General features: G+C 51.4%; 12 protein-coding genes across 12 annotated transcripts; 6 read left to right on the top strand and 6 right to left on the bottom strand.

Moving 5' to 3' along the window:
- Window positions 1-172: 172 nt before the first annotated feature.
- Window positions 173-988, bottom strand: ALTATR162_LOCUS473 (uncharacterized protein; the record flags this gene model as incomplete). Its single annotated transcript, XM_043308067.1, has 3 exons — window positions 173-780; window positions 836-893; window positions 941-988. 3 exons carry the CDS (start codon window positions 986-988, stop codon window positions 173-175), a joined length of 714 nt encoding a protein of 237 aa, XP_043164002.1.
- A 698-nt stretch (window positions 989-1,686) lies between these two features.
- Window positions 1,687-4,043, top strand: ALTATR162_LOCUS474 (uncharacterized protein; the record flags this gene model as incomplete). Its single annotated transcript, XM_043308068.1, has 2 exons — window positions 1,687-1,873; window positions 1,924-4,043. 2 exons carry the CDS (start codon window positions 1,687-1,689, stop codon window positions 4,041-4,043), a joined length of 2,307 nt encoding a protein of 768 aa, XP_043164003.1.
- Window positions 4,044-5,491: 1,448 nt separating this feature from the next.
- Window positions 5,492-6,445, bottom strand: ALTATR162_LOCUS475 (uncharacterized protein; the record flags this gene model as incomplete). The annotated part of the gene is made up of 1 exon (XM_043308069.1): window positions 5,492-6,445. One exon carries the CDS (start codon window positions 6,443-6,445, stop codon window positions 5,492-5,494), a length of 954 nt encoding a protein of 317 aa, XP_043164004.1.
- A 1,136-nt stretch (window positions 6,446-7,581) lies between these two features.
- On the top strand, window positions 7,582-8,635 carry ALTATR162_LOCUS476 (uncharacterized protein; the record flags this gene model as incomplete). The annotated part of the gene is made up of 3 exons (XM_043308070.1): window positions 7,582-7,671; window positions 7,747-7,976; window positions 8,035-8,635. The coding sequence occupies 3 exons, from the start codon at window positions 7,582-7,584 to the stop codon at window positions 8,633-8,635; spliced, it is 921 nt and encodes a 306-aa protein (XP_043164005.1).
- A 441-nt stretch (window positions 8,636-9,076) lies between these two features.
- ALTATR162_LOCUS477 (uncharacterized protein) lies at window positions 9,077-12,703 on the bottom strand (the record flags this gene model as incomplete). The annotated part of the gene is made up of 1 exon (XM_043308071.1): window positions 9,077-12,703. The coding sequence occupies one exon, from the start codon at window positions 12,701-12,703 to the stop codon at window positions 9,077-9,079; it is 3,627 nt and encodes a 1,208-aa protein (XP_043164006.1).
- A 588-nt stretch (window positions 12,704-13,291) lies between these two features.
- Window positions 13,292-14,680, bottom strand: ALTATR162_LOCUS478 (uncharacterized protein; the record flags this gene model as incomplete). Its single annotated transcript, XM_043308072.1, has 3 exons — window positions 13,292-14,294; window positions 14,349-14,437; window positions 14,483-14,680. The coding sequence occupies 3 exons, from the start codon at window positions 14,678-14,680 to the stop codon at window positions 13,292-13,294; spliced, it is 1,290 nt and encodes a 429-aa protein (XP_043164007.1).
- A 356-nt stretch (window positions 14,681-15,036) lies between these two features.
- ALTATR162_LOCUS479 (uncharacterized protein) lies at window positions 15,037-16,994 on the bottom strand (the record flags this gene model as incomplete). The annotated part of the gene is made up of 2 exons (XM_043308073.1): window positions 15,037-16,751; window positions 16,964-16,994. 2 exons carry the CDS (start codon window positions 16,992-16,994, stop codon window positions 15,037-15,039), a joined length of 1,746 nt encoding a protein of 581 aa, XP_043164008.1.
- A 1,797-nt stretch (window positions 16,995-18,791) lies between these two features.
- Window positions 18,792-19,779, top strand: ALTATR162_LOCUS480 (uncharacterized protein; the record flags this gene model as incomplete). The annotated part of the gene is made up of 2 exons (XM_043308074.1): window positions 18,792-18,957; window positions 19,043-19,779. 2 exons carry the CDS (start codon window positions 18,792-18,794, stop codon window positions 19,777-19,779), a joined length of 903 nt encoding a protein of 300 aa, XP_043164009.1.
- Window positions 19,780-20,615: 836 nt separating this feature from the next.
- On the top strand, window positions 20,616-22,430 carry ALTATR162_LOCUS481 (uncharacterized protein; the record flags this gene model as incomplete). The annotated part of the gene is made up of 1 exon (XM_043308075.1): window positions 20,616-22,430. One exon carries the CDS (start codon window positions 20,616-20,618, stop codon window positions 22,428-22,430), a length of 1,815 nt encoding a protein of 604 aa, XP_043164010.1.
- Window positions 22,431-23,246: 816 nt separating this feature from the next.
- ALTATR162_LOCUS482 (uncharacterized protein) lies at window positions 23,247-24,185 on the top strand (the record flags this gene model as incomplete). Its single annotated transcript, XM_043308076.1, has 1 exon — window positions 23,247-24,185. The coding sequence occupies one exon, from the start codon at window positions 23,247-23,249 to the stop codon at window positions 24,183-24,185; it is 939 nt and encodes a 312-aa protein (XP_043164011.1).
- Window positions 24,186-24,604: 419 nt separating this feature from the next.
- ALTATR162_LOCUS483 (uncharacterized protein) lies at window positions 24,605-25,655 on the bottom strand (the record flags this gene model as incomplete). Its single annotated transcript, XM_043308077.1, has 2 exons — window positions 24,605-25,227; window positions 25,310-25,655. The coding sequence occupies 2 exons, from the start codon at window positions 25,653-25,655 to the stop codon at window positions 24,605-24,607; spliced, it is 969 nt and encodes a 322-aa protein (XP_043164012.1).
- Window positions 25,656-25,962: 307 nt separating this feature from the next.
- On the top strand, window positions 25,963-27,526 carry ALTATR162_LOCUS484 (uncharacterized protein; the record flags this gene model as incomplete). The annotated part of the gene is made up of 2 exons (XM_043308078.1): window positions 25,963-26,158; window positions 26,208-27,526. 2 exons carry the CDS (start codon window positions 25,963-25,965, stop codon window positions 27,524-27,526), a joined length of 1,515 nt encoding a protein of 504 aa, XP_043164013.1.
- Between the last annotated feature and the right edge of the window lie 182 nt (window positions 27,527-27,708).

Raw genomic sequence — 27,708 nt, forward strand, 5'->3', positions numbered from 1 at the left:
GAGCTGCGAGAGGTGTCATGCCCGGCATCGCGAAAATGGGCAGTGCACGGGCCACGCCTGAGGTTAGCGGCGTCATGTAATTCTAAGCCATCTCAGTGGTCTCATGCACATTCACGACAACATCCGACAATTTGTCTTTGGCAACTAGTCTTCAATGTACAGGGTGATTGGACTAGTTTCTGTGCCTCTTGAACGCCTCCTCCACACTAACACCGCGCCCGACATCCGCAGTCACCTTCTCGTCCGCCTGGACAAGCTTAGGCAGTAATTGGAGCAATTCTTCCACTTTGCCCTGTGGCACCGCGACCACGCCATTCTCGAAGGGATCGATCATGATGATATCGCCGGCCTCAACCACCGTCTCGCCAATCCTCACGGGTACATTGTGTGCATGAAACTTGGTCTCGGCTCCTGCGCCTATGACAGATGTCGACTTGGACCAGATGGGAAGCTGCGTCTGGTTCAGAGCAGTAATGTCTCGCACCCGACCATCGACGACAATGCCCTCTGCGCCGAGATGCTGCATACGAGCTGCCATGATGCCTCCAACGACTGCACACGACTGTCCTGGAGGCTGGCTGATAACTACAATGGTGCCGCTCTCGGTGTAATCTGCATACGGCCTAGAGTCTGAAAGATTGGAAGCTGGCATGCCATCCGGCATCTTGGGTGGGGTCGGGAAAGACTTTGTCGCTTTCGGAATCATTAGAAACGTCGACGCAGGCGCAAGAACCTTTCTGGGTTCGAGTTTTGGGATGCTGGCTGTATGAAGCAGCGGCCCTGGAGAGAGAGTCAATAACTTATAAGACATCATGATCAATTAGGTGGATCGTACTGATGTCGGCGAGGAAGCCTGCACCGGGGACATGCAGCTTTAGTAGACCATCAGCGAGCTACGAGAGTTTAGCTACAAGCCCAGGTACAGACGAGGTAAGCGTACATCGCATGCTGCATATTCATACAGCTTCTTCCACCTTGGAGCAGTCATGGTCGTATATCAGTGGTATGATCCGTGAGATAATGTATGTGATGTGATCATGAAATGCGGTGCGCTATGAGGCTGCTTACCCCGCCAGCCGAGGTGCACCGTTGTCTGGGAACTGCATCTTCTCCAACCTTGAGTTAAACTGCGCTGCAAAGCTCACGCGTATACTGCGACACGGAAAGATGAGTATTTAGGATTCTTAAGTCCGTCGGCTACACTTGCTTCACCTACGTCATTCAGCTATTCGCAATGGGACTAAAGATACGGCCGCACAGGTGGCACCATGTTAGTCGAGCGAGAGCAGTGTGAAGTTTTGGCAGTGCTTATGTCACCCCGATGTCGACACGGCGGCAACGTCAGATGTATCGCCAAGCGGACATATGCAAGGGTCTCTCGGATTGACGATCCATCTGAGCACTGGCCTATTCTGCCGCTTTCCATACGGTGCCTCACCATCCACAACCAGTGGCCCATCACCGCCACGACTTGACCAACGCCCACGCGCTTTCATTTCTTTCCCTACATCTGGTACTCTACATAGACTTTGCGGCCTCTGCCGCTGCTTAATCTCCTGATCTGGCCTTGCACGCGGCCGGCGCTGTGCAGGTACGTTTTGCCACGAGTTCCGACATCGCGTCATTGAACCCCTACTGACAAAGATATAGAACATCGCTTCTGTCACCTTGGACCTGTGGCCCACCATGTCTACTGTCATGCGATCCCAGTGGCAGGCCCTCGGGCGAAAGCCCGTGGCTGCCGGTGTGAGACAGCTCTCTACTATCAAAGCATCTGAGTCTATGCCCATAGCTGGCGCGCATATGCTTCGCTCAGCAACGTCGTTCTCGCAGGCTCCCCAATCCATATCTATCACGTCTGGCACATCTACAGGTTAGTCGCCAAGGAGGAATAACATGGCAAAACATACTGATACTCTGCAGCATCGCGCGTCGGACTGTGCAACCCCTTCGCCATGACCTCGCCCTTCGGTTCTCTCAAGACACAGCAATACTCCACCATGTCGCGCAACGGCCCTCTGTCGCATATCCGCCACCTGACAAAGCCCGGAATGCTCGGATTGAATCTCGTCCAACAGCGCTCGCTTTTCGGTAAACCATCTTACGACCAACTCGCTCGGCTCGAACAGGCTGCGAACGCCAACCCCAACAGCGTACCGTCTCAGGCTTCCTTCTACTCTGCACTCGTGCGCGCGGACATGCACCAAGTCATCATCGATCGGTACAACACGGGACGTTTTGCCACAAGCGCTATAATCGATAAGATGTATAACAACGCTTTGGCAAAAATGGGACAAGAAGGCGGCGAACAATCAGGTCTTAGTGCGCAACAACGGCAGGCTATCACCCAGGCTGTCGGTGCCAATGCCGGTAATGCTCAGGTCGCTAGGACTACGGGCGGCACTGGCGTCAAGGCAGACCCGGTTTACGTTGTTGTGGAAGAGTCTCTGATGAATGTCATCTTCAAGTGGGTCCGGTGGATCTGCGGTTTCGCTCTGGCTGCCTACGTCTCCCTCATTCTCATCACGCTTTTCGTCGAGACCAGCGGTGTCCTCAAGAAGGTCGGCGGCGGTAACACTGCTGAAGTCCGCCCTGAGCAGCAAACCACGCGCTTCAGCGATGTCCATGGCTGCGACGAGGCCAAGGAAGAACTCTTGGATGTTGTCGACTTTCTTAAGAACCCTGATAAGTACAACAAGCTCGGTGGCAGGTTGCCCAAAGGTGTACTTCTAGTCGGCCCTCCTGGTACTGGTAAAACACTGCTTGCTCGTGCTTGCGCGGGAGAAGCTGGTGTTCCCTTCTTCTACATGTCTGGTTCTGAGTTCGACGAGGTTTACGTCGGTGTCGGAGCAAAGCGTGTCCGTGAACTCTTCACAGCTGCTCGGTCCAAGGCCCCTGCCATTGTCTTCATCGACGAACTTGACGCCATAGGTGGAAAGCGCAAGTCGCGCGACGCCAACTACCACCGCCAAACCCTCAACCAGCTTCTCAACGATCTCGATGGTTTCGATCAAAGCACTGGTGTCATCTTCATCGCTGCGACTAACCACCCTGAACTTCTTGACCAAGCTCTACTTCGTCCTGGACGTTTCGATCGCCACGTTCAGGTTGAACTCCCCGATGTGGGTGGCCGACTTGCTATCCTAAAGTACCACACTAAGAAGATCCGCCTTTCTCCTGATATTGACCTCTCTTCCATCGCCCGTGGTACCCCAGGATTCTCCGGTGCTGAGCTAGAGAACCTCGCAAACTCCGCAGCTATCCGCGCTTCTAAACTCCAATCAAAGTTCGTTTCACTCAACGACATGGAATGGGCCAAGGACAAGATCACCATGGGCGCTGAAAAGAAGAGCCGCGCCGTCCCCCTTCAAGACAAGATCCACACTGCTTACCATGAGGGTGGCCACGCGCTTGTCGGTCTCTTCACTCAGGGCTTCAACACCGTCCACAAGGCGACCATTCTTCCCAGAGGCCACGCCGCGGGTATCACATTCTTCCTCCCACAAGAAGACCACCACCACACTCGCAAACAATACATCCGTCAACTCCAAGTCGCCATGGGCGGCAAGATGGCCGAAGAAATCGTATTTGGTGCGGACAACGTAGCTGACGGCGCTTCGGGCGACATCCAGCAAGCAACATCCCTAGCCTACAACATGGTCACCGCCTGCGGTTTCTCCGACAAACTAGGCAATGTTGACTTCAAATCCAACTACGAAATGGTATCACCAGAAACCAAACGGCTCATTGATGACGAAGTAAGGAGGTTGATTGATGAGGCGAAGAGCAGTGCGAGACAGCTTCTGCTGAGTAAGCGCGCAGAGCTGGATAAGCTTGCTGATGCGCTGGTGCAGTATGAGACGTTGGACAAGGACGAGATATTGAAGGTCATCAAGGGAGAGGATCTGCCAGGACGGCTTAAGGCGATGCCTAATGCGCCGATAAAGATTCCAGATAACCCACTTCCCACAGCGATATTACCGCCACCGAGGGGTAATGGGGGGGATGGGAGTGGTCCGCCTGGGCCACCTCTGCCTGCGTAGTCGGCAGGGGAGTGGTGAGCATATGTTTATGAAAACAGGTGAATGGCGTTGCATTCGGCCTCTTTCCTCGCTTCGTTGGGGGGACTTTTATTGTACAATAGTAAGCATGAATCAGCTTCCAGAAGCGAAAAGAGCTACTCTGATCAAGTTCAATGGCATGGATGATGGTGATACGGAAATGTGAAGGGATGAATGAGAGGGTAGAGGGAAGAACTAAACTGATGATCATGGAGAAGGAGGGAGATAAGAAAGAAGATAAGGATCAATGTGTTAAGCCATCTCCGTCTTCTAATACTGACAAGAGTGACATGACTGTCGCATGCAAGTACGACCAATAACACAGGGCAAACTGTTATTGAACATGATGATTATGGTGCTTGTTGTCGTTACACGGGTAGGACCATACAAGAACGTTTACACAGTCTCTCTTAGCATCAGCACACAAAATAAACGTTAATAGTGCCTTTTGATCTGCACGGGAGACTACTCTGCTCCTATGTTTATCCACGTCGCCTTTTCCTTTGCTTTATCAGAACGATGTCGAAAAGCTGATACGGGACCTTATCTGAGCTTCGCCTCTGAAACCTTATGGGAGATGCTAGGAGATTCGTACATACCAAGGGCAACCAAGAACTATGGCGGAAGGTAAAGCCTGAAATGGGTCCAGTGCATCTAGTATAATCACAAAATAGTCGAACATATGTATGACTGGTACGAGCACATGAAACTCATCGCACAAGTGTGTCTCGATGACACCTCATTCCAACCCCACTACAGCCTCCTGGAGTGCGATTCTGGACTCTTCGCAAGGATCTTCATTACTGTCTGTCGGTATGCCATCATCGCGGCTGCGTAGTTGCACCGCCAAGTCAGCGATCTTTTCTATACAGCTTAAGATCAGTGGTTCAAAGCGAGGTGAATGCAATAAAGAGGTGTAACATTGCTAAGGTGGTGGATGTGACACCGTACGAGCTATGGGGACTGTAGAAGTGCGATGTTTTAATGGACAATGTTGGGAGGCTGAACTACCAACATTGCACATGACCCTGTATTAAGTGTTAGGTTGTCGATTGCGACGTGTGACAATAGACACTTCCGGCCCCTTGGTGCGATCTTTGGCGAATTGTACGTCTCTTTTCTTCAAGGTTTCCAAATCGGCTATCGGCAGGGGAGGTAATCTCAAGTGAGAGACTTCTGGGTACCAGCAGGTATTTAGGGCATATGATATATATCTCCTGGTATAGACAGAGCTCCATGTGCACCTCCAGGTCATACATATTAGGTTCAAGAATCATGAGATATGTCTTTGCATTATTGGATAGTAACCTAGAGAGAATAAGTGTGTCTTCTATGCTATTATAGAACGTCTTGCTAGTCAAACTTCAGGGCAAGATATTACGGCTGCTGTACGCGAGGACTACTATTACTACTGCTTTGCTAATCTGCTCTTAGAAGCTCTTCTTAACAAAATCCTCCAAGCTAGTCAACTTCTGACCAGGTATAGCCTCAATGTACAAATTATGCTCTTGCTGCTTAGCAGGAGCGTCCTTCCCAAAGTAGCTGTAGTCCTTGATCAAGATCATGTTCTCGCCAAGCTCCGTCTTTGCGTGAGGTGGAAGCGGCAAATACCCCTCCCATACATCCTTGGGTACCTCCACAAAGGTGACTTTGGTGCCCGTGATCGTAGATATGGTACTGACCACATCGGCAGGAGTCGCCCATTGCGAAACGCCTTGGATCCTAGCACCATCGGCAGCAGATCCGAGAACCAAGGCACCAGCGACGTATTTTCCAGCGTCGGAAACGATGTCGATGAGCGGGACTTGGGTGCTAGTCTCGTCCCAGGGGATGGTCATGATGGAAGCACCTGTCTGTGGGTCCTTGTTGATAGTGCTCTTGAGGTTTTGCATAAAGTATCCAGGCATGAAGTGAGTGACCCACATTCCTGTCTTGGACTTCTGGGCCTCTGCGTACTCGGAGACTTCAGCTTTGGAGTCAAAATGCTCGACATTGGGAAGAGCGCCGTTTGTCAGGGCAGTGACGTCGGGAAGCGAGGAGATGATAAGATGTTTGACCCCGGTGGCAATGGCGGCATCCACAATGTTCTTCCCCTGTGTGATTTCGGTCGACTTGGACATTGTCTCCCAGTAGTTGGTGACGGCGAAGACAGCGAACGCACCATCGAACGCAGCTTTCAGAGATGAAGGATCGTTGAGATCGGCCTTGATGGGCTCTACGCCATCAGATATGAGTTTCTTGGCAGAGGGCTTCGCAGTGTCGCGAGTGACACCGCGGATCGAGTACTGAGAGGCAATCTCAGGGTGAGCCAGAAGAGCTGCGATGACAGAACCTCCTTGGTTGCCAGTCGCACCCAAAACAGTGATGATCTTCTTGGACGACATGTCGATAGTTTATTCGAGTGGGCAACTAGGTTGTTTAAATGCGATATTGAATCTGAATGGAAGATGGTTTGGAGTGTAAGTGGAAGGTTGTTAGTGTTGAAGATGATAAATGTCCTTTGGCCGTACCAACGTGGGATATTTAAGAGGGATCGCTACATAGGCTCAAACATAGTAAATGGATCAAGCTGACAATACAGCTCCATACTGTTGCTTCGGAAAGCGACGAAAAGTGTCCGCCTGATTATCCAACTGTCTCGCTGCTCGGTCTCGGACAAGAGGTCCTTGGGCAACATCAAGAATCCGAGCAAGAGTAAGCACCATATGATCTTGACCAATCAGTGTAAGGACGAATCTGATCCGGCACAGTTTGATCCGATTGGGCAGATTCCAGGAAGCCAAGGCCAGAGCGGAATCGCACAGCGGAAGGAGTGCGCAAATGAGAAGTGAAAACGGCTGACAAACCACTAGCCTCAGATAAGGTTGTCGAACATAACGAAAATGCTAACATTTTCCGTCTATCCCTAAGTTATAATCGACAACTCTCTGAAATTCGTCGCATTGTACCAAGTGCTTGCTCGACGGGTGGTAACTGTGATGGCGGTGGCAAACTGCGAGGATGTTCTGGCTCCTGAGTGTACCTGGCCTGCAATTGCCAAGAAGGCGCGGGAAGTTCTCAAGCCTCCGGGTTATTGCGCTTGTACCGCCACTAAGCCAATTACGGACTAACTGCTGTACACACGCTTTCACGCGCTCTGATCACTTCGTCCATTGCTAACGATATCTTATTCAGCCACAATACCGACGGAAGATTTAGTTTCGGTTTGTACAGATCTAAAGTCCATAATTCTGGTTGTAAGCATCGGTCGGGAGAAAACATTCCTGCGCGAGAGCTGACCAATACGGAGATCTCCTACTTCCCGAGTGAATCTTGTGTTTTGGACGATTTTATTAACGGGGTAGTGTGTATAGGTTCATAAGCACTCACCAAGTGTGACTATGTTTCTCAATCTTACAATATCTTTGTTGCTCATCGCTAAACGGTTTTCGAGCATCAAGGCGAATCGGTTCCTCGCGTCAGATTGTAGCACCGAGCTAGTTTGACTGCACATTTTTTCCCACTGAAAGCACGATAGAAGATGGGTTCCCGTGTTGTCGCAGTTGCTGGCGGTACGGGTAAGCTTGGTCGCGCTATTGTCGATGAGCTAGTTGCATATGGGGGCTACAAGGTCTTCGTTCTGAGCCGCGAGGCAAGTATCTTCCAGGAACGCACAAATCGGAATGCCTCTAAGTGCTAACTTCAGATTGATCCGCAAACCGCAAATATACTTGGAGCCGAAATTTTGGCCACCGATTACAACGATGTTAGCAGTGTTGTCAAGCTGCTCGATGCCAACAACATTGACACTGTCATCTCCACCTTGGGCGCCACGTTCGGCACAGACTCAGAACTGGCGCTTATTCAAGCATCGAAGGATTCAAGAAAGACTACACGATACATCCCTAGTGTCTGGGGGATTAGCTGTTCACCAGAGTAAGTATTCTGACTTTACCACTTCGTTAAACCTGCCAGATATTAATGCCGTTCTCAGAGCGGCAGCTATCCTCCCTACGATAGGCGAAAAGATCGGCTATCTCGAAGTCCTCGCAACTACATCCTTAGAATACACTGCAGTATCGAACGGTATCTTTCTGGACTACTACGGGTTTCCGAAGGTGAGATCATATCTGGGTAACTTACCCCGAGTAATCGATATGGCTGGAAACGCTGCCGCCATTCCTGGATCCGGAGATGTGCCCGTTGTGTTTACCTACAGCTTCGATGTGGGGAGATTTATTGCTGCATTGCTCTCACAGCCTAGATGGGAGAAGGAGTCGGTCATCATTGGCGACAAAATCACGTGGAATGAGTTTCTCCATCTAGCAGAGGGAGTGAAGGGAGTCAAATTTGACGTCAAGCACGACTCGTTGATGACGTTACAGGAGGGTTGTTCAACAGCATTGCCCAGCCAGAAACACTTGTACCCACATTTTCCGCAACAGAGGCTCGAGCGTATGTGCGCGATGTTTGGTGTTATGTTTGAGAACGGATTTTTCGATTTCAAGAGCGAGGGAACCTTGAACGAAAGATTTCCCGATATCAATACGAAGAGTGTGAAAACCTTGCTAGAAGAGTCATGGGCAGGCAATTAAGACATGCATACAGTTGGACATAGAAGCAAACATGTATCCAACTGAGGACCGACGAAGCTGATCAAATTATTACTTTGGGAACGTGACACTTGTGAAGCTCCGCAACCCATCAATGACCATCCACACTACCTTCTTGCCCGTCTCCTTGCACATTTTTCCATCCCAAAGTGTTTTAAGCAACTCTATTCCCCATTACCGCATGCAATAAGAGTTAGTAAGGTAATCGGAATGGCGCTAACAGAAGAACAGCATATATGTGTTAAACGTATATCGCGTGTAGCAGGCCTGCTTTAGAGAAGTCTCCTAATACACTGCCATCCAGATCTATGAACCGAAACCTATCAACCTTGAAGTCTTATTCATCGTATGTAGTTCCCACACTTCCACATCTAGCTATGGCTGCATACCACATACCCAAGCCTGAACGCCCAGTGCTTCAACTTAGCTCAAATCAAATCCAGCCCCGCTGAAAACACTATACAACAACTTCTCCTTCAGCGTACCCTCATCCTCATACATCGGCAACTTCAACAGGTTGACACACGTACTCGTACTCGGCAATCTACTCTGATCTCTCCCTGCATCCCTGATACTAAACCTCGGATTCAGCGTGCCAAACCCTAGCAGCGGCGCCCGGGGTGTACTAGTAACGAACTTGAGCACCGCACGCCGCTCATCATCGGACATTTCCTTCATGACTTTCCAGAGGAGTTGGATGGTGGGATGTTCAAGGCCGTCGTCGCCGATCACATAGGTACCGCCGTAGATGGTATTCTTGCGCAAGTCTTCAATGTCGATGGAGGTGCGGGTTCCTGAGATGAGGGTTTGGAGTTCAGATTGGTTAAACATGGAGAGCCAAGAGGGTTGGATCATGGTGCTGAGGCCGCGGAGGAATGCGGCGGTTTGGGCGTAGGGTTGGTTCTGCAGACGGTGGCGAGCCATGTAGCTGATGTAGACAAGTCGGTTTTGGTTGGTGACAGGAGTATTGGAGCCATCTGGTTTCAGGTCTTTGGTGATGGCTTTGGTTTTCTTGGGCGAGGTGGTGTGATCTACGATGACAGTGTCGGTCACGGTGAAGTTGAGCGAGAAGTCTTCCACGTCACCCGGGTAGGTTTTTAGCTTGTGGAGGCCTTGGTACAGCTCTTCGTCTAGATCGCGGAGGTCGTTGAGGGTGGGACGGTAGCCGGACTCGTTGGGGGCGGAGCCGGTGCCACCTGTGAGCGCCCACTTGCGCAGGAAGAACGGCGCAAAGTTGACGTCGACTAGAATGCCTTCATAGAGACATTTACCGATGATACGTCCAAGGAACTCGTAGCGCTGCAGCAGCTCAGTAATTTGAGCACGATACTCCTGCGAACCCTCACGTAGACCAGCCTGTCGGAGAGCCTCTTTGTGTTCTTCGACTGCTGCAGGGTTTGGATATAACAGATGTTGGTCGTTCTCAACAAACATGTCGATGTAGTCCGTTGGCATGAACGCTCGATTAGTGACACTGGTCAGGAACTCCTTGGTGACGCCGCCACCGTCGATACCAGCCTCAGGAGCGCCGAATTGATCCATGAAGGTAATCTGGATTGGTTCCTTCAAGCCTTGACCCAACTCATAGAACTGTTCAAAAGCATCGTCAAATTCGTTCTCTCTCCTGATCCTTGCTGTGTGTTTCTCTAGTTGACTTCGTGCGTTTGGCTGCTGCATGGTCCGGAACCGCCAGAACTCAGGATCAGCAGATCCTCTTCGCTTGATCATGTCGAGCTTGACGAACTCGCGGAAGATCTGGACCCGAGTGGTGAAGGGTATGAAAAATGGCATGTTCTGGAGGATTTCGAGACGTGGCGCCACAGCTTGCAGGTACCGTCTCCGCGAGGCCTTGCGTTGTTGCCGTTGTAGTTTCTCCAAGCGCCGTTGTTGTTGCGTCCGACTAGTGCCGATGAGTTGTGGTGTATCATCAAACTCTTCTTCTTCCAGATCGTCGTGATCGTCTGCGTCTTCCTCTTGAATCTTGTGCCGCGACTCCTCCTCTTCAACTACAGCCGGAATGAACCCAGTCATGTCGAACCGCGAAACCATCAACCAGTGATCTGAAGGCAAAAACTTGCGCCGCGAGTCCCGTTCGTATACCATGCGAAGAAGTCCAGTCACCAAGCCTTTGACATAATCAATCCTCAAGCCCGCGACACCACCTATCGATGGCTCAGTATGCTCTTTTTGGGCTTGGTTGTCCATTAATTGCGGGTTGAAGTAGTTGAGGCTTGTACCGTTACTTCTAGTATCCTCTTCCGAGCTTGTAATGTCTACTGCGTTAAAGTAAAGCGTGAAGCCTAAGTTCTTCAGGAAAGTCGTTAAATCCTTCACCTCGCTCAAGGGCAAGCCACTATCCCGAATCTGGCCAGAGTAGACGTCCTTTTGTCCGGATGTGAAAAACTCCTCGTCATCGGTAACTTTGAGTACAAACGTATATAGTTCAAGGAACACTAGAATGACCCGCCACTCGTCGGTGGTGACTGCATCGCGATCTACCTGTTGTTGCGCTGGCTGCCAGAAACCATGATGCGTCAGTCCAGATGTCCCTGGGCGGTCGGAGCCATTTGTGTTCGACGACTTTGGCTTCAGTAGTCCGATAGCTGCCCGTGAATCCTTGAATATTGTGGTGAACACTGATGATCGTTTCGATGCCTCCCAGAAGTATCTGATCGCTGGAAGCTTCCTCGTACTTTTTCCAGACGCTTCCGATGGGCCAATGTACAGCCACATCCGTATCTCGTCGCCCCGGCGAGGAAAGAATCGAAGTAACGCGAGTGCGTAGTTTGCAAGCTGGCGCGCTTCATCGATCTTCTCATCGTCTGAAGCTTCGGGTGACTGTGAAGATCCGGCTAGGAGACTGCCAATGCCTTCCTGGTGTACCAGCGAGCCAACTTGCTCTCTGAGGAAACTTGACACTGCCCCGGAGTCTTCTTCGGAGCCGTCTTCCGAAAGCTCGGCGATCGGATGACCATCATCGACAATGCTGACTGGCAGGGAGTTTAACAGGACAGAGACGACGGCTACGAAATCTTTGTGGACGGCGTACGCTTCGAGGGTGTCAAAGTTGTGGGCGTAGCGGTGGAGGTAGATGAAGTTTCCCAGCAATCGCAATCGACTTGACGCGCTCTTCAACTCGGCTTTGCTTTGTAGTCCCGTCTTCTTGGACAGAGTTGCTAGTGCATTGGCGAGGAGTTTGTAGTTGATCGAGTCGGCAAGCGAGTCGCGGAACTTTTGTAAGTACGGTGACGTCGAGTCTGATCCTAATATCGGTGAAGTCAAAAAGTGTATCCCAAAAGCTTCATAAGCTTCTAGTGTGTAGCCAGTCACCCGCTTCATCGGTGAGATGGCCGCTCTGCCCACGGTATCACTTATGTCTGACCCGTCGTTGTGTGCTTCGAGTATTGGGGTAAACGTGGATACGACAAGTGCGAGGGTGCGGTAGTATTGTTCGGCGTTCTGGGACGTTTCGGCGGGAATTTGGTCTGCGAGAAACTGTAATACGACTACAGAGGCTCTAACCTGCTGCCATTGCACTAACGAGGTCTTCTGAAGCTGCCGTTGCATGGCGACCAGTAATATCCGCTGCAGCCTTAGATATGCCCACGGCCACGGCCCGCTCGAAGTAATGCCCAGCTTCTTGACTGTTTCCAGCTGCCGTGATGCAAAGTGCTGTATCCTTCTCACATCCTCATCGCTTCGTGAGGAAGCGAAGCGAAGCAGACGCTGTAATTGAGCCAAGGCTTCATCTTCCGATTCGTATGCCACCATATGCGAAGCGCCGTTCGATTCCTCTACTCGATCCCACGCACCCCGTAGCTCATCTGCCACATCTCTCCTGGCGGAATGACCCCGCCATACCTTCTGTATCCGCTTAGCCGCATTCAACGTATCTCGTTCTCGCTGTCGTTGCGCTCGATCTTGCTGTGCACGGTCGAGAGCGGCTTGTGATCCGGCACCGGAGCCGGGAGGGCCGAAGGGATTTGTCTTCTTTCCGCCGAGGTTTACTTGTCGCGCCTTTCGCGTGTTGCCTGTGAAGCTGGTAAACATGGTGGCGGGGTGCTCGAATGAGGCGGATGCGAGATGGCGAATCGGAATATGTATAGGGTTGATTCGACCTGGGGGCAGGCTGAGATTGTACCGAAGTCGGCTGGTCTGTACAGAGAGTATTAGATTAGTCGTGAATGTGTCGCGCAACAGTTATAATGGTGAATGTCGACGAGGCCAGCCAAGGCAGCGATCGGTATGGTTCAGGCACTATTGTGACCCATCCGTAGAAGAGAGGGTGCACTCGATGTGGTAATTCGCGTATATAAGGAAGAAGCCGAGTATCTGCCTTCGACCAGTTTCTACGTGTCTCGGGCGGCGGTGATGATGGAGCAACCGACCAAGCAGTAGTCAGCATCGCCGCAGTCACCTCCGAGGACTGTCCGTGCGCGGGTGCCGTCATCGCCTTCCAGCGCGACGCGCCTCACCACTCTGCTAACCCCGTTCACGAACATCGGGAGCATCAGAATCCTGAATTACGCGCAAACAAACATTTCATTATGGACGCGCAAAATCCTCAATGAGGTTTAAAGACGACCTCTATCAGCAATCACCTCATCAGCGACCCTAGCAAGATAATTCCAAAGCTTCCTACCTTACTCTTGATGTGTTGAAGGATCGATTCGGCTCATAGCCATACCCCTGCGCGTACGTGTGGTTTGGTGAAGGGTTTCTGGACACAAGCGGCTCATTCGCTTCATCTTGACTTTCTTTCTTCACGTCTTTCTTCTTCCTCTCTTTGGCTTCAGTCAGTACGTTCATCACAACCGTAATAAGGATTCCCATAGCGATCAGCTGGCCAGAATCCCAGACTATCATCTCAGTATTCGGATCCTCCATCCAACCCGACTTAGCCACCCACTCGCGCATCGTGTAGACCCGGGACCAGCAGAAAGTCGACGTCACCATAGGTGTGAGTAGTACCAATATCCAGTACATGCAAGTAAAGACCGCACGCCTCTTCGTCACGACTTCCGGTATACGCTTCCGAGATTCGGCGAAGCGGAAGGGAACCGAAATGTGCGCAGCAAGAAAGGCGACAACGAGCACGATGTACATGTATCTTTCTGGTGGCCAGCTTGTCGCATCTCCGAAACCGAGCTCGGCCTGGTTCTCCCGTGCTTGCTCTTCTGCCGCAGACCGTAAGTTCATCTCCAGTAGACATGCCACAGGGAGCAGAATGGCGCTGTCCTTCTTCAGATCTTCAAGCGGTCCAACTGGAGCGTAGTTGGCTTCCCTGAAGATGGTTAAACCGACGCCTACGAAAGCTCCAACGGAGAGAGATAGCCGAAAAGCTGCTGCAAATGGGCTTCGCCAGTAAGTTCGCACGAGCGCGACAGAGAGTGTAATTACAGATAGAGCAATCATCATCTGACTAACGGCTACTGTGAAGTGGTAGCTTGTCAGCTTACACTTATTCCGGCCAGCGAATCCAAGAAGGAAGGCTCCGACGAAGATGGTCTGAGTGTCTGCGACACCCAAGACAAACGTTCGGCCTGCCGCACGCACTTTGTCTTTCCAATCCGGATCTGCGTTCGGATCCTTCGGATCCGTCTTGGGCTTATCCCTGAAGCATGCGAAAATGCTATATTGACTTTGTGTGTCAACGCTTAGTCTTGGTTAACAAACAGTACTCCAAAGTACTTACGAGACATTCGTCCGGAACCAGAGCTCGACAATGACGAAGATTAGGGAGATTACGACAACGAAAAAGAAGAGAACCATCGCAATCCATATCTGGCGGTGTCAGCGCAATAATCATGATAGTCTTTCCCGACTTACTCCAATGCCGGCTATACCAGGCTGCGGCAGCATTGTCCCCTTTGTTACATTGCCGACCGAAACCAGTTCGTGATCCGCGCTGAACGTGAGGTTACAAGTCTGAGCAAGGTCGACATCTTCAGCCTTGCAAGCTTCTACCACGGTGAACTGAAGAGCACTCCCGGATTCGCTTCTCAGAAAACCGAAGGTGTTACCCATATTGGCTGGCTTTGATTCTAACAAGTATGGGTCAATATGAAATGGTGAATACTATTCTGTCACAACTCCTGACGAAAGCACAGCTTTTATCGCAATAGACAAGGCTATGAGGCTGAATGCGGGGGGGCCAGAAGATGCAGCCAAGCCCGTGAATGCGAATTGATTCCAAGTATAGACGCCGAGCCTCAAAGGCTGAGTTCCTACATCCAACTGCATCATCACTCATTGGGAGCCCTCGTACTTTGACATATACCAGGCGCCTACAGCGGTAGGCAATATGGGTTTGCGCTAAACGATGTGATAGCACGCGCTTGAAATGACAAGGCTGAACTGTAGCCTCATGTCCACCTCCATCTTCAACCCCAAAACTCCCTCAAGTCCTCGGCCCTCCATTTCGTACTCCACCCAGACTGCTTTTCAATCTTCTCTAGCAATTGCAAAATCGCCTTTTGCTCACTCTCATGACTCATCCACTGCCCTGCAATCCACAATGGCTGTATCGCATTGGTCCAAGCAGCATGGTCATCATTACTAGTCGAAATCCCACAGATCTGGCGCGCATGCCAGAAGATTGAGTTGGGTTTGGGGGAGACGGTGACACCGGAAGGTTTGTGTCGTAGCAGTAAGATACACGCGGTGTGATGTAGTTGGTTGCCTGACATGGCAGCGGGGTTGCTGTATAGGATTTTGGGAAATGGTGAGGCGGAAGTGGTGAAGGATGATATGGGAAGCATTTCTGGAGGGCGTGTGGTGTACCATGCGGATAAGTGGTACCAGAGTCTCATCCACCTCGCTGCGTACGCTTCATCTGTATCTGCAGACGTCGGGGGTGTAGCACCAACACGTCCAGCCAGATTTGAATGGAAAGACAGCAAATCGAGTATTTGAGCGCAGAGATACACCGCTTCGCATGCATGAGCGTTATACCCGCCATCCGCTCGGAATCGCCCCACATCAGCATCAAGATCCATACCATGAGCCCAGTGCTCCACCGGTATAAGCGTTTTAGAGCTCGCAATGAGCCCACCACACACATCCATGCGAGCAAAGCACCAAAACAGCGCTTGATCGACACCACCTGAGAAGCCGTTAATCCCCACAGCTTCCAACAAATGCGCGCAGCCGTCGAGATGCTGGTGCCATGCTTTCGCCGAGCTGCTTAACATTTCCAGTACGCAGAGTACGACGCATGATGCTATCACGGGCGTACTGCGCGTGTGTAGCTGGGGTAAGACGAGTTGAATGGCTGTTTGGTATAGAGATAGGCTGCGCTCCGTGTGTTTACTGTTGTTCTTACGCTCCATTTGGCGTGCGGACAACGCGAGTATGGAGTATCGTAGGTGGTCATGAGAACGCGCTATGACGGGTAGTGTATGCCGGAAGTGGCGATCGTTGTCGAATTTATCGATCCAGGGTGCTACCTCATCGAACCAGTTCTTCCATAATACAAATTCTTCTTCTTCTGATAGCTGGGGTGCTGGGAGGTTTGTGGAATCTGATTCGTCGACTGGATCAATGCGGGGAGGGATTTCTGTGCCATGGGTTTGGGGGGATGGCGTGTAGGAGGCTTGCACTTGTCCCCATACATGATCAATACGAGTGGGATCGGGTGTCACTTGCCGGGTCGGTACGTTGGATCTCACTTCTTGAATTAGGTGGCTTCGGAATGTAGAGTGCGCATCAAGGTATGCTGAACCTGGAAGGAAGACGCTGTCGTCTAGATACGTCGTGGCGACAGGACTGTGCCAGATGGACTCAAGATCTCCTGGAGTAGGTAAGGAAACGTAATCGGTGGACTGAAGACGGGCGATGTTGGCTTCTGCTGTTGGGAAAGATGTATTGTGCTGCCAGCATAAGCGTTCTTGATATGGTGTACCCTGACTGTGCACCGTAGACGGCGATACGTCGTTAGTGGCATTCGCTTGCTGAGCATCGGACTGATCCGATACATCAAGCTCATCTCCTGGATCATAATGCTGGTAATCGCGTATTACTTCCGCTGTAACATCCTTGATCCTGAAGCGCGCAGGTGGTCGTCCTGGTGGTCGATGCAGCGATGATGGTTCGACGCCTAGAGCATTTTCAGCACGGAAGGTGAGGCGAGAGGCCCATTCGCATTTTTCGCTTCTGCTTCTGCAGCGGCCGCAGGTAGGTTTTGCTTCATCGCACTTTCGTCTTTTCGTCTTGCAGTTGATACACCTGAGAATCGCGTCAATTAACTGCGATAGTTTTGGCTTGATTGGAGCGATACCAACCCGTGTCGTGTTCTTGCCCTTTTTGTACCTCGTCTGACCAAGCCGCCCTCATCTGCCATTTTATGCACTGGAGAATGAAAGTTTTGAGTGCGTAGCTAAGTATTCGGAATTGCCGGCCTTGATCATGAAATGCAGATCGGGAACTTTGACGTTTACATGGTGCGGACCAAGCTGTCACTAGTGGAAGGTACGCCATGTGGAGACCCCGCATCTTGGATGCATCACGCATTACACTAGGATGACTGGGATCTATGTGTATTTGAAACAACTATATTCGCCACGATTATCATCTGCAATTGCCGCTGTATATATTCACGGCGATGCCGCCGCTGACATGGCCATCGGCTTGGTTCGGAAGGCACTTGGAACACGCCCCAGGCGCTTAGGTACTCCGATCCGCCTACCCCATCTACAGAAAAGACTGAACGATCCTAGATAATAGACTAAACTTTATCCCACTACAATGAAGCTGAACACGAGTGTAGTGAACATACTGTATAACCCAGGAGTCTACAAAGGTAGTGAATATCTCTATTTTTCCTAAAACATGCTGTTGTAGCCAGCAGCGCTGTTTCTTGCCTCTACACTTGTTTGGTTTCGCCCTAGTACGAGGTACGCCCAGTACGGAGTGTGTAACGGCATCCAGATACAAGTAGACAGGGAGAGTGTGGCGACGATGTGAACTTCATTCCATCAAGCGTCACTTACTGTCTGTTGTGGGCAACGACAGCTATACGCCTCGCCCCTCTTCGACTCGTCCCAGTGCGTCTACATACCATGGAGCAATGCGGCTAAGAAGACGTACAACATGAGCTCTTTTCCAAAGCTTTCCGTCTCCCGCCGTATGTCTAGATGGGATGTCTTACCATATTGGATCTCCTGGTGGCTGGATTTGTTTTGATAAGCGCCCACTGCGGGAGGTCGTATTTTTCTTCAAGCTCGTAATCGCCCACTCCATATCTTCCTCGCCGTCTTCGTTTTCGTCTTTCCCTGCTTTACGAGTACAACCATTGTTTCCAGGTGTCATCAGCGGGGTCAGTAAGCCCCATGGATCAACGGGTCTCGGTTCCTTTGGTGTGCCATCTTTAAACTTGACCTGATCCTTGCTTCCTGTTCGATGATGACCAGCTCTGGAATGGAAGTCATAGTTGCGGAGAGACGATTTGACCACTCTGGACCGAAGTCCCTTTCCAGAGATGATTGATTTGATTGGTTTGGTTGAGTTGGATACTGCATGGTTGTATGAAGCGCTGCTGCATAGATGTCGCTCACTTGCTTGCGTTAAGGGGCAGTAGCGACTGGGAACAACTTGTAACTTGCATAAAAACTGTGGGAGAATGCGTGCTGTCGCCACTAAAAATCACGGGTAATCTACCGAAGGCCATTCAGTCTTGTTAGCATCATTTCATCGTCGATACGAGACGAACTTAGACGGCTTCTTTCTCATGATTAACCGTCTGGATCAGTCGACTCATGTTGGTGTACACAAGGTGAGCTTGAAGTTTTCATGCCATTGTCTCGAAAATCAGCGATACGGACAGTTGCAGCAGAAAGCGACAGACTTCTAATGTCGATATAGTGGGGTGGTGAAGAGGCTTTGCTGCTGTTGTACGGTCGATGGACCCCGCGGTCGGCAAACCTGCCTCGGATCTGGTGGGGTGAAAGCGCACCCAGTGGGGCAAACCTCGCGACGTCATGTTCGAGCTGGGCAAGCTCCACCAACCCTCTGTACATGCGGACTTCTGTCGTCCGAACAAGTTCATAAGAAGCCGGAATACATTTAGTGGTTCTCGAGTGACACAAGAAAGTTCTCCAGACTCCCATTCGAAATTTATCAAAACAGCAATCCAATCAAAATGCCGGGAGACGCAGAAGACCGCGCCGCGCTCGTCAACCGACAGCTGCCAGAAATGACACTGTCAACAGCAGACAACCCTCTCACAGCGCCTAAATCACCTCCAGAGGACCTTTCTACAGCACAAAGAGCCCAATACAGGTTCCAGGTCAAGGGCAATGCGATCAGTACGTGCACGCCTGCAGGGTGATATGATACCTGATACCCCCTGCACTATACGCTTGACCGTTTCACTAACCAACAACGTCTTAGTCACCGGTGGCGCAGGTACACTTGCACTTGAAGCCGCCCAGGCGCTCCTTGAACACGGCGCTACAGGGTTGGCTCTATGGGATATGAACCCAGACCAAGCCTTCGAAAGCGTCAAGACACTACATGCCAAGTTCCCACATGCGAGGATAATAACCGAAGCTGTCGATGTCCGTGACGAGAAGGCAATCGCGTCGGCCGTAGAAAGCTCGGTGAAGGTCCTAGGCAGTATAGACATGCTATGCTGCTTCGCGGGCGTCGTGGGCTGCACACATGCGATAGAGATGGCCGCCGACGAATGGAGGCGCACACACGACATCAACCTCACAGGTTCCTTCCTTTGTGCGCAGGCTGTCGCGAAGCAATTGCGTGCGCAAGGGACTGGAGGAAGTATTACGTTCACAGCAAGTATCTCAGCGCATCACACGAACTACCCACAGCCGCAGTGTGCATACAACTCATCCAAGACAGCGTTGCTATCGCTAGCGAAGAGCTTAGCTGCTGAGTGGAGTAGCTACGGTATCAGGGTCAACTGCTTGAGCCCAGGATACATGGACACGATACTTAATGATGGTGACGGCTTGATCAGGGCGCGCAAGAGCTGGAATGACAGAAATCCGATGGGTCGCATGGGTCATCCTTGGGAGCTTACAGGGCCGTTAGTGTTGCTGTGCAGCAATGCGGGACGATACATAAACGGAACAGATATCATCGTTGACGGCGGAGCCATGGTATTCTAATCGAAAAGAGTATTGAGCCGCCTCCACATCCTTCTCATAATGTACTGAATGCGAACACCAATCTGCGGTGGTTTCATCATGGCCGCATGATCATAAGTGTACTCAGGAAGACAATGGTCTCTACATACCGCACCCTAAAGATATACGCTGTATCTTGCACTGATATAGCAGAGACTCCAACATGTTGTACACCTTTAGGGTAAACTTTAAGTGCCGGTGAAACTTGTCAAAAACGAGCACCCTCGTACCTAGCGACCCCGCTAATCCCTATATCGCGTCCCCCCACTTATACCTTCGATGCGATGTCGTCAGACCGTCAAACACCATGCAGTCCCTGCAGCGACTGAATATCGAAGCGAAGAAATCCAACTAGGCGCGGGTAAACGGCGAGAGTACGGCCTAGAACGTCATTCTAAAGAGAAGAATGTCCAAGGAAGCTTGGACCTCGTAGAAAGAGCTGGTCTCTTCACGCAGATGCTACAGTAATAGACACTTCAGCTAACCTTCCTGATTGGGTAAGTGGGGGGCAGCAAGCCTCGTCTCTAGCAGATTGCTGCTGTTAGAACAGGTGTGATTAACTTCGCCGCGGCACGAGTTAGCCTACGATCGGGTCCTGCAATCATCCGCCATAACCGTTCCGAAGTCACATCGTCCACGTTGAGAACGTCCTCGACACAGACCTGCTAATTCATATACCGTTACCATCGGGAATTTCAATTATTGGAAAGCGCGAAGCGTGTTGAAATGCCACACGTGTAGCCGTGCTATATCTGGACTTGGATGCAGCGCATCGTCATGGTTCTCAATACATGAACTCGCGCCCTCACTCTGCAGACATGGCACACGACTTAGCCAAATCGGCTAGCCACGCATACAAGCCTCTCGCTGAACGGCGCATCAGACTTCTCCAACTACCGGACGACTCTTGGTGTGATGGAGCGCCTGCTCTTGTAGATGTATCGTTAGACACCCCACCTTCATACGAGACGGTTTCCTACGTATGGGGTGAGCAGATCAAATCCAGCGTCTTCAACTTCAGCTCAGGCGCATCGGTGTTTGTTACTCCGACTTTGCGCTCTGCGCTTGAACGGCTTCGTCCACATTGTCAGACGCACTACCTCTGGGTGGACCAGCTCTGCATCGACCAGGCTAGTATTCCAGATCGCAATCAGCAAGTAGCTCTTATGGGCGAGATCTACAGCAAGTGCCAGCGAGTGATGATCTGGCTGGGGCCAGAAGTGCTCGACTCTGATTACCCGTTATACTACTTCGGGGACGGACTACCCTCAGAACTTCGGCACAAGACAAATCATACGCGCGCTTCAGCAGCTCGTTTGGAACAACCTGATCCACAATCATTTATTCGATTCTTACTAGCACTGACATGGTTTACCAGGGCGTGGGTGGTGCAAGAGGCGGTGTTGCCGACTACGGCTTCATGCTTCCTTGGTCCGTACACGTTTTTTGTGGAGGACCTATGGGCTGTCATAGTTTATCACCGAAGCGCAGAACGTTATTTCACATGTAGGGACTACGTCAGCATACGCCAACATTCTGGATATCTTGTTCTGAATGAGATCATGCGCCTGCGACAACAAGAGCGATACCGGAGTAAGAGAACGCACAATACAGCGATATGCTTCTACCATTCGCTGTCCGTTTTCGCTCCTCGATGCATGACGACGAGTCCCCATGATATCATCTATTCGTTTCTGGGGCTTCAAAGAGATCCGCGTGTACGAATCATACCCGACTACGATTTGGACTGGAATATCGTACCTGTAATAGCTACGAGCTCAATTGCCGAGGCTACGGAAAGCTTGAACCTGTTTGGTATGCTCCATCGCAAAGGTGGCGAAAAGAGCCGGTGGCCGAGCCTCCCATCATGGGTTCCAGATTGGTCGAGAACACCCGAAGCTGAACCTATGGTGTTTCCTCGGAGCTGGATATATTTCGACTCCTCATTAGGGATGCTTCACAAGGCCAAAAAAACGACTGGCTTACCTGTATCGCATCTGGTTGTAACAGGCAAAATCATCACTGAGGTGACTCACAAGCTCTCGTTTACTCGGGGTGTCCTAGAGCCACTTGCCAACCGCCATGGATGGGATGTCTGCTCTTACCTCAACATGTCACACTTGAATGATTTCTTGAAACACATCTGGCTAGAGGGCTCGACTATGCCGTCGATAGCGCGTCTCTTGAAAGTAATTCTAGCTGACGGCTCCTTCAGTCTAAACCAAAAGCTACGAGAGCATTGCAGCGAAGGTCTATCAAATTCCGATGTTGACGAGCTTGTCTCGACTTATCAGTTTATTGAGTCCTTTACAAAACAGGATGTTGAGATGATGGAACGCCCTAAGGTTGATGACAATTTAGGAAAACGAGCGACTAGACTTCGCGACCATGCGCGTGTAGCTTGGGGTCGACAACTGATAGTCGGACGAGACTGGAGGCTTGGTCTCGCACACAGAACGGCTTGTGAGGGGGATTTGATCTGCATCATCCATGGTTCTCAAGTACCTCTCGTGTTACGCCGTCTTCCGAATGGATACTATCACTTGATCGGTCAATGTTACTTTGAGGGCGCCATGCGTGGCGAAGAGGTAACTTGGGATGAGGCAGATGCAGATGACTTTGTGCTTGTGTAGGCAGCACTTGTCGCGAGTCGAACCGGTTGAGAAACACTATCGTAATTCGCCCCGCTCTCAACTACTGCCGAGTTGTTATGCAGACGCAGGTATGATCGTAACCCTTGAGGTGGCTTGTTTTATCTTACGACCCTCGGGTGCATATGAAGAAAATCTTGACACTCAAACAGCATTCTTTAATGCATGACCCTGAGATATTTTGTGCTTCGTTGTTTTCTATTGTCCTTTGAACTTATGTGAGGAATGAAGGTTTGGTGGTCTTTACGGTGATGAGCAAAGCTAGTGCGTCATCTGAGCCACGAGTAGCCTGCTCTGAACCACGGTTATCTCCTAACACACTGACGACACATAAAGCGTGTGTATCCTCTCTCTCACTTCTACACATACAACTAAGTTTCGGGACCTGGAATAATTTCAGCTCTTCTAAACATGCCACACCTTCTCACGATACCACGCGACATTCGCGACATGATCATCGACAGCGTCTTAGCATCACCCCCGAACCCTCAAGGTGTTGAGCAGCGCCCCATAGACCCATACAGTTCGAATTTGGAGATTTAGAATACCATGGAAGTGTCGACAATACCAGAACCGAACAGTAAGACGTCTGCGGTAACGAGATTACCAGTGGGTCACGTTGTCACCCTAGTATCCAACCCCTACATTTTGGTACCTTGGTATAGCTAATCGTTAATATAAATCTTTGCATGCTCTGCCACTTAGCAGGGACACCCGTTTCACTGCAGAACTCACTCGCTCTTCTGTTAACTCTTTTATCAACCTCCACTCAAGCTCTTTCCCAATCGAGCCAGCACAATGAACTGCACCGAGGCAGAAACCACCGAAGTCCTGGCATCGCAGACGGTCACAACCCAAGAAGGCAGCCTTGACCACGTCCTCGACGTCCTGGTCTCACACGATCATCCTTTTCTACTCGTTGGATGCGCGGCACAACGATGGATGGGCTCCAATGGAACCATGACAAACGTATGCGAGATTCCCATCAGAAATAACGACATAGATACTATTGCTTCAGACTTGGTTGCAACAGGACAATGGGAGGTCAACAAGCCAGAACCAGAAGCTTCCCATGGACATGACCCGATAGACAAGTGCGACTCGGACGTCGTTCTTAGGCGACTGCAAATAGGAAATGACAACGAGTTCGCCTACCTGGCTCTCTGGTCCGAAGAAAGCTATCACATCAACGTACATGAATGCGCCACCATCAAAGTCCCCGACGTGTATTCCTGGCAACCTATCCTAGTCGAAGAGAGTTGGCATCCAGCCATGCACCGGGATAACGGCTGGTGGTATGGTCCGCGTGTGCATCCAGATACAAAGGTGCCGAATTCGCCTCGTAGTGCGCACCCCAAGGCCATTTTCTTCCCAGGACTTCCACGAGGCAAAAGTGCTACACATCCGCATCCCATTCTTATCCCAGCTCTGCCAATCTACATCGACGCACTTGTATATCACATGACTCGTTACAAGACGAGCAAACCGGGAATCTGGGCTCTTTCGGCGTGGCAACTCAAGAATCTGACGAGGTATTTGTACTTGGAGTTGGACCATCAGCAACTGCCGCTTTTGATTGAACTAGAGGAATACGAGTTTATGGAAGGTTATCTGGAGAGGTTTGTGAGGAAGCCGAGATTTGTGTACCGTGTGGATGAAAGGGGCAGTTTTGAGGCAACGAGGGTGAGAGAATGGGATCCGGAGAGCTATCCGGAGTGGTGTGGGACGAGGAAGTAGAGAGAAAGAAGGATTATACCCTGAAGAGAGTCGTATATATTCGTATTGATAACCTACATGTGCTGGAGCTGTGGTATGCTGCAGGCGTATACTGAAGATCGACTGGACACCGCCTTTGTAACTCGAGATACGGCCTACCTTCAATGATCCTCTGAACCCTCGACTCTAAGTAGCCTGACTGAGTAAACGTCTTCCAAGGTCCAAAGTAAGTTTGGCATCTTAGTGCACCCTAAAGAAACTCATAAACTTGACCATGAACAACTTATGTGTACCGCAGCGATTATATGCTTCGAGCGCATAGATTAAACAAATCGACACTATCCTCATGGCCCAGGATCTTGCCTCCGTCCAAGGACGTGGTATATACTTCAAACGACCTGCCTCCAGCCCAGCCCCACCTCTCCCCCGCCCCACCACTCTCAAGCCCCTTGGGCAGCGTCGCCCATCTTCTCCATGTCAATGTCACCAATAACACTCTTCAACAATTCGGGCACAATCTGTGCAGCATCGCCTTGAAAGAACCAATCCCCGTCGTACAACCCACCTGCCGGAATATCATTGGTATCCATATTGATAATAGCAACGCGCGCGCCCTTGTTACGCGCAAGGTCGACATAACCAGCAGCAGGATACACCCTGGCACTGGTACCAATAACCATGATAAGATCGATACCCCGTTCATCCGAGACGAAGGAATCAACATCCTCCATGACCTTCCTAGGCAGCGCTTCCCCGAACCAAACCACTCCTGGACGAAGGAGACCGCGCTTGCATTCCGGGCAATGGGGGAGGTGTTTGTAGTCGAGTTCCGGGATGGCGACGTTGATGTCCGAGATGTCTAGTTCGCGAGCAGCGGCGAGAGCGGAAGTTGTGGTGGGATCGGATTCGTCGTGGGTTGGGATGGCAAGGGCGGGGACAATGGGGTCGGTGTAGTTGTTTCGCTCGAGATAGTTGCAGAAGAAATCCGAGCACTTGACATCGAACAGCGAGCCATGCAGCAGCTTCAGCTTCTCGGCGGGATGTTGGGCTCGGGGCGATAGGCCTGGGGTGGTGATGACGTTAGGTTAGCTAATGGCTCTGCGTACAAGACAAACAACCCGATGGGGTTGGAAGGAATGTCTCACCATCGACGTTCTGACTCAGCGTGATGAAGTCGTCCTTCTTCCTCGCTAGCTCAGCAAGGGCGTAGTGTGCGGGATTGGGCTTGGCTTTGAGGGCCATGTGTCGTCGGTAGCTGTAGAATTGCCACACGAGTCCTGGATCGCGCTCAAACGCCCCTGGAGTCGCTAGCGACGTGGCGTCGTGCGTCCTCCATAAGCCGCCAGCACCCCGGAATGTCGGCAGTCCAGAAGAAGCCGAGAGTCCTGCACCCAGAAGCGCCAGGATACGCGTTGATTTGTTGAGGTGCTGCTGGAAGCTCTCCAAGTCGTTTGGCGGGACTACGCTGGATCTGGCGGCCGACGAGGCCATTCTGCGGAGGATGGTGGCGAGTATCACGGTGGCGGCCGTCTTCTTCGCAGACTATGTATGCGAAGAGAGGGAGACGAGTGTGGGCGTGTCATGTATGCGTTGTTTGTCCGACACGACAGGCAGAAGTGGACGGGGGCCTGGAATGTGGTTGCGGGGGGGAAGCTGCAGCTGTAGTGTGCCACATGCAAGGTACGTCAGGCCTTCCCCCACTGTGCCGCTAGCTAGCGCCCACGATCGATCGTCGGGAAACCGATGCCTCTTCCGCCGAAGCTTGATTCGCTCGAGCCGACCTCCGACGTCAAACACCATGACTTTTGCTCTGAGATGGCTCCGGCCCACGACACGCGTGCGATGGCGGTGCCATGATACGGCACGGATTGGACAGTTTGCGCCCAGACGAGGCAACACGAGGACGTATGCTGCCGCTGCTGTGCCTGCAGCTGAACTCCGTTTCGGCCAACCGCTCCACGAAACACATCCACATCTACTCAAGGCTGGGGAAGGTGATGGCCACCCGAGGAATTTCTTGCCCGTTACTAACATGGCCAACAGTGACTCCCGGTATCACGGCCTTGGAGTACCACCAACGCCGCGTCGCCCTCGCCAAAGAACTGCCCCCAAACTCCACCGCCATCTTCGCCGCAAACGACCTCAAGTACGCATCCGGCGCCGTCTTCTACAAGTTCCACCAAGACCCCGACTTCCTGTACCTGACAGGCTTCAAAGAACAAGACGCGCTGGGAATAATAGAGAAACATGACGATGGCGAACACACCTTCCACCTCTACGTGCGACCCAAAGACCCAAAGGTGGAAGCCTGGGAAGGACCCCGTTCAGGCGTCGAAGCAGCAGAGGACGTCTTCAACGCCGATGTTGCCGGCAGTATCGACGACCTCCCGCGTCTCCTGCCCGACATAGTGAACCGTGCGCAGGCCATCTACACCGACCTCCCCCAGTCTCGTGTCTCCAGAAACCTGCTCTCACGGTACCTCGCTGGCGCGGAACCCTCGCGTACAGGCGGCATCTACACCGTGTTCCGCGACGCCCCCGCATCCCTGCGTCCCCTGCGGCCCCTCGTCAACGAACTCCGTCTTATCAAAAGTGAGGCTGAGATCAAGAACATGCGGCATGCGGGTCAGCACTCGGGCCGTGCGATAACAGATGCCATGCGACAATCCTTTTCCACGGAAAAAGATCTCGATTCCTTCCTCGACTACTGGTTCAAGCAGGACGATTGCGACGGCCCGGCCTACGTGCCCGTCGTGGCTGGCGGCATCAATGCGAACACCATACACTACGTTTCCAACGACATGCTCTTGAACCCCAAGGAACTGGTTCTTGTCGATGCGGGCGCCCAGTATGGCGGCTATGTCACGGATATAACGCGCACGTGGCCTATTTCAGGCAAGTTCACGCCCGCACAACGAGATCTCTACACCCTGTTGCTTTCGGTGCAGAGATCCTGTATATCCCTATGCCGTGCAGATTCACTCTTCACTCTGGATAAACTACATCACACGGCATCCAACTCCCTCGCTGCGGGGCTCAAGGATCTGGGTTTCGACATGTCGAATCCCGAAGCTATACAGACTCTTTTCCCCCACCACGTCGGCCACTACGTTGGTCTCGACGTGCACGACAGCCCTGGTCTGAGTCGAAGCCGGAAATTCGAAAGAGGAATGTGTGTTACAGTTGAGCCGGGCATATATGTTCCTGATGACGAGAGGTGGCCCAAGTGGGCGAGGGGCATGGGCATGAGGATTGAAGACAGTATTTGTGTGGATGACGAGGGGCCCTATGTGCTTACCACCGAGGCGGTCAAGGAGGTTGTTGATATCGAGGCGTTGAGGGGAGGCGAGACGAAGATATAGCGTGTTACATCTTCTCTTGCTATCTACAAAACATTTGGTGCAACGAGCAATGGAAGAGTCATGTTATAGCAGCAGGAACCTCCCCACTTTGAACAGTTGAAATGCTTTTTGGAAGACACAATGGCCATGGACTATGACTTGATATGATGTATTTCTTCTTCATATTGCTATCCATTGAATGG

This window comes from Alternaria atra (assembly GCF_907166805.1).
Source record: "Alternaria atra isolate CS162 genome assembly, contig: 21, whole genome shotgun sequence".
Classification (NCBI taxonomy): domain Eukaryota; kingdom Fungi; phylum Ascomycota; class Dothideomycetes; order Pleosporales; family Pleosporaceae; genus Alternaria; species Alternaria atra.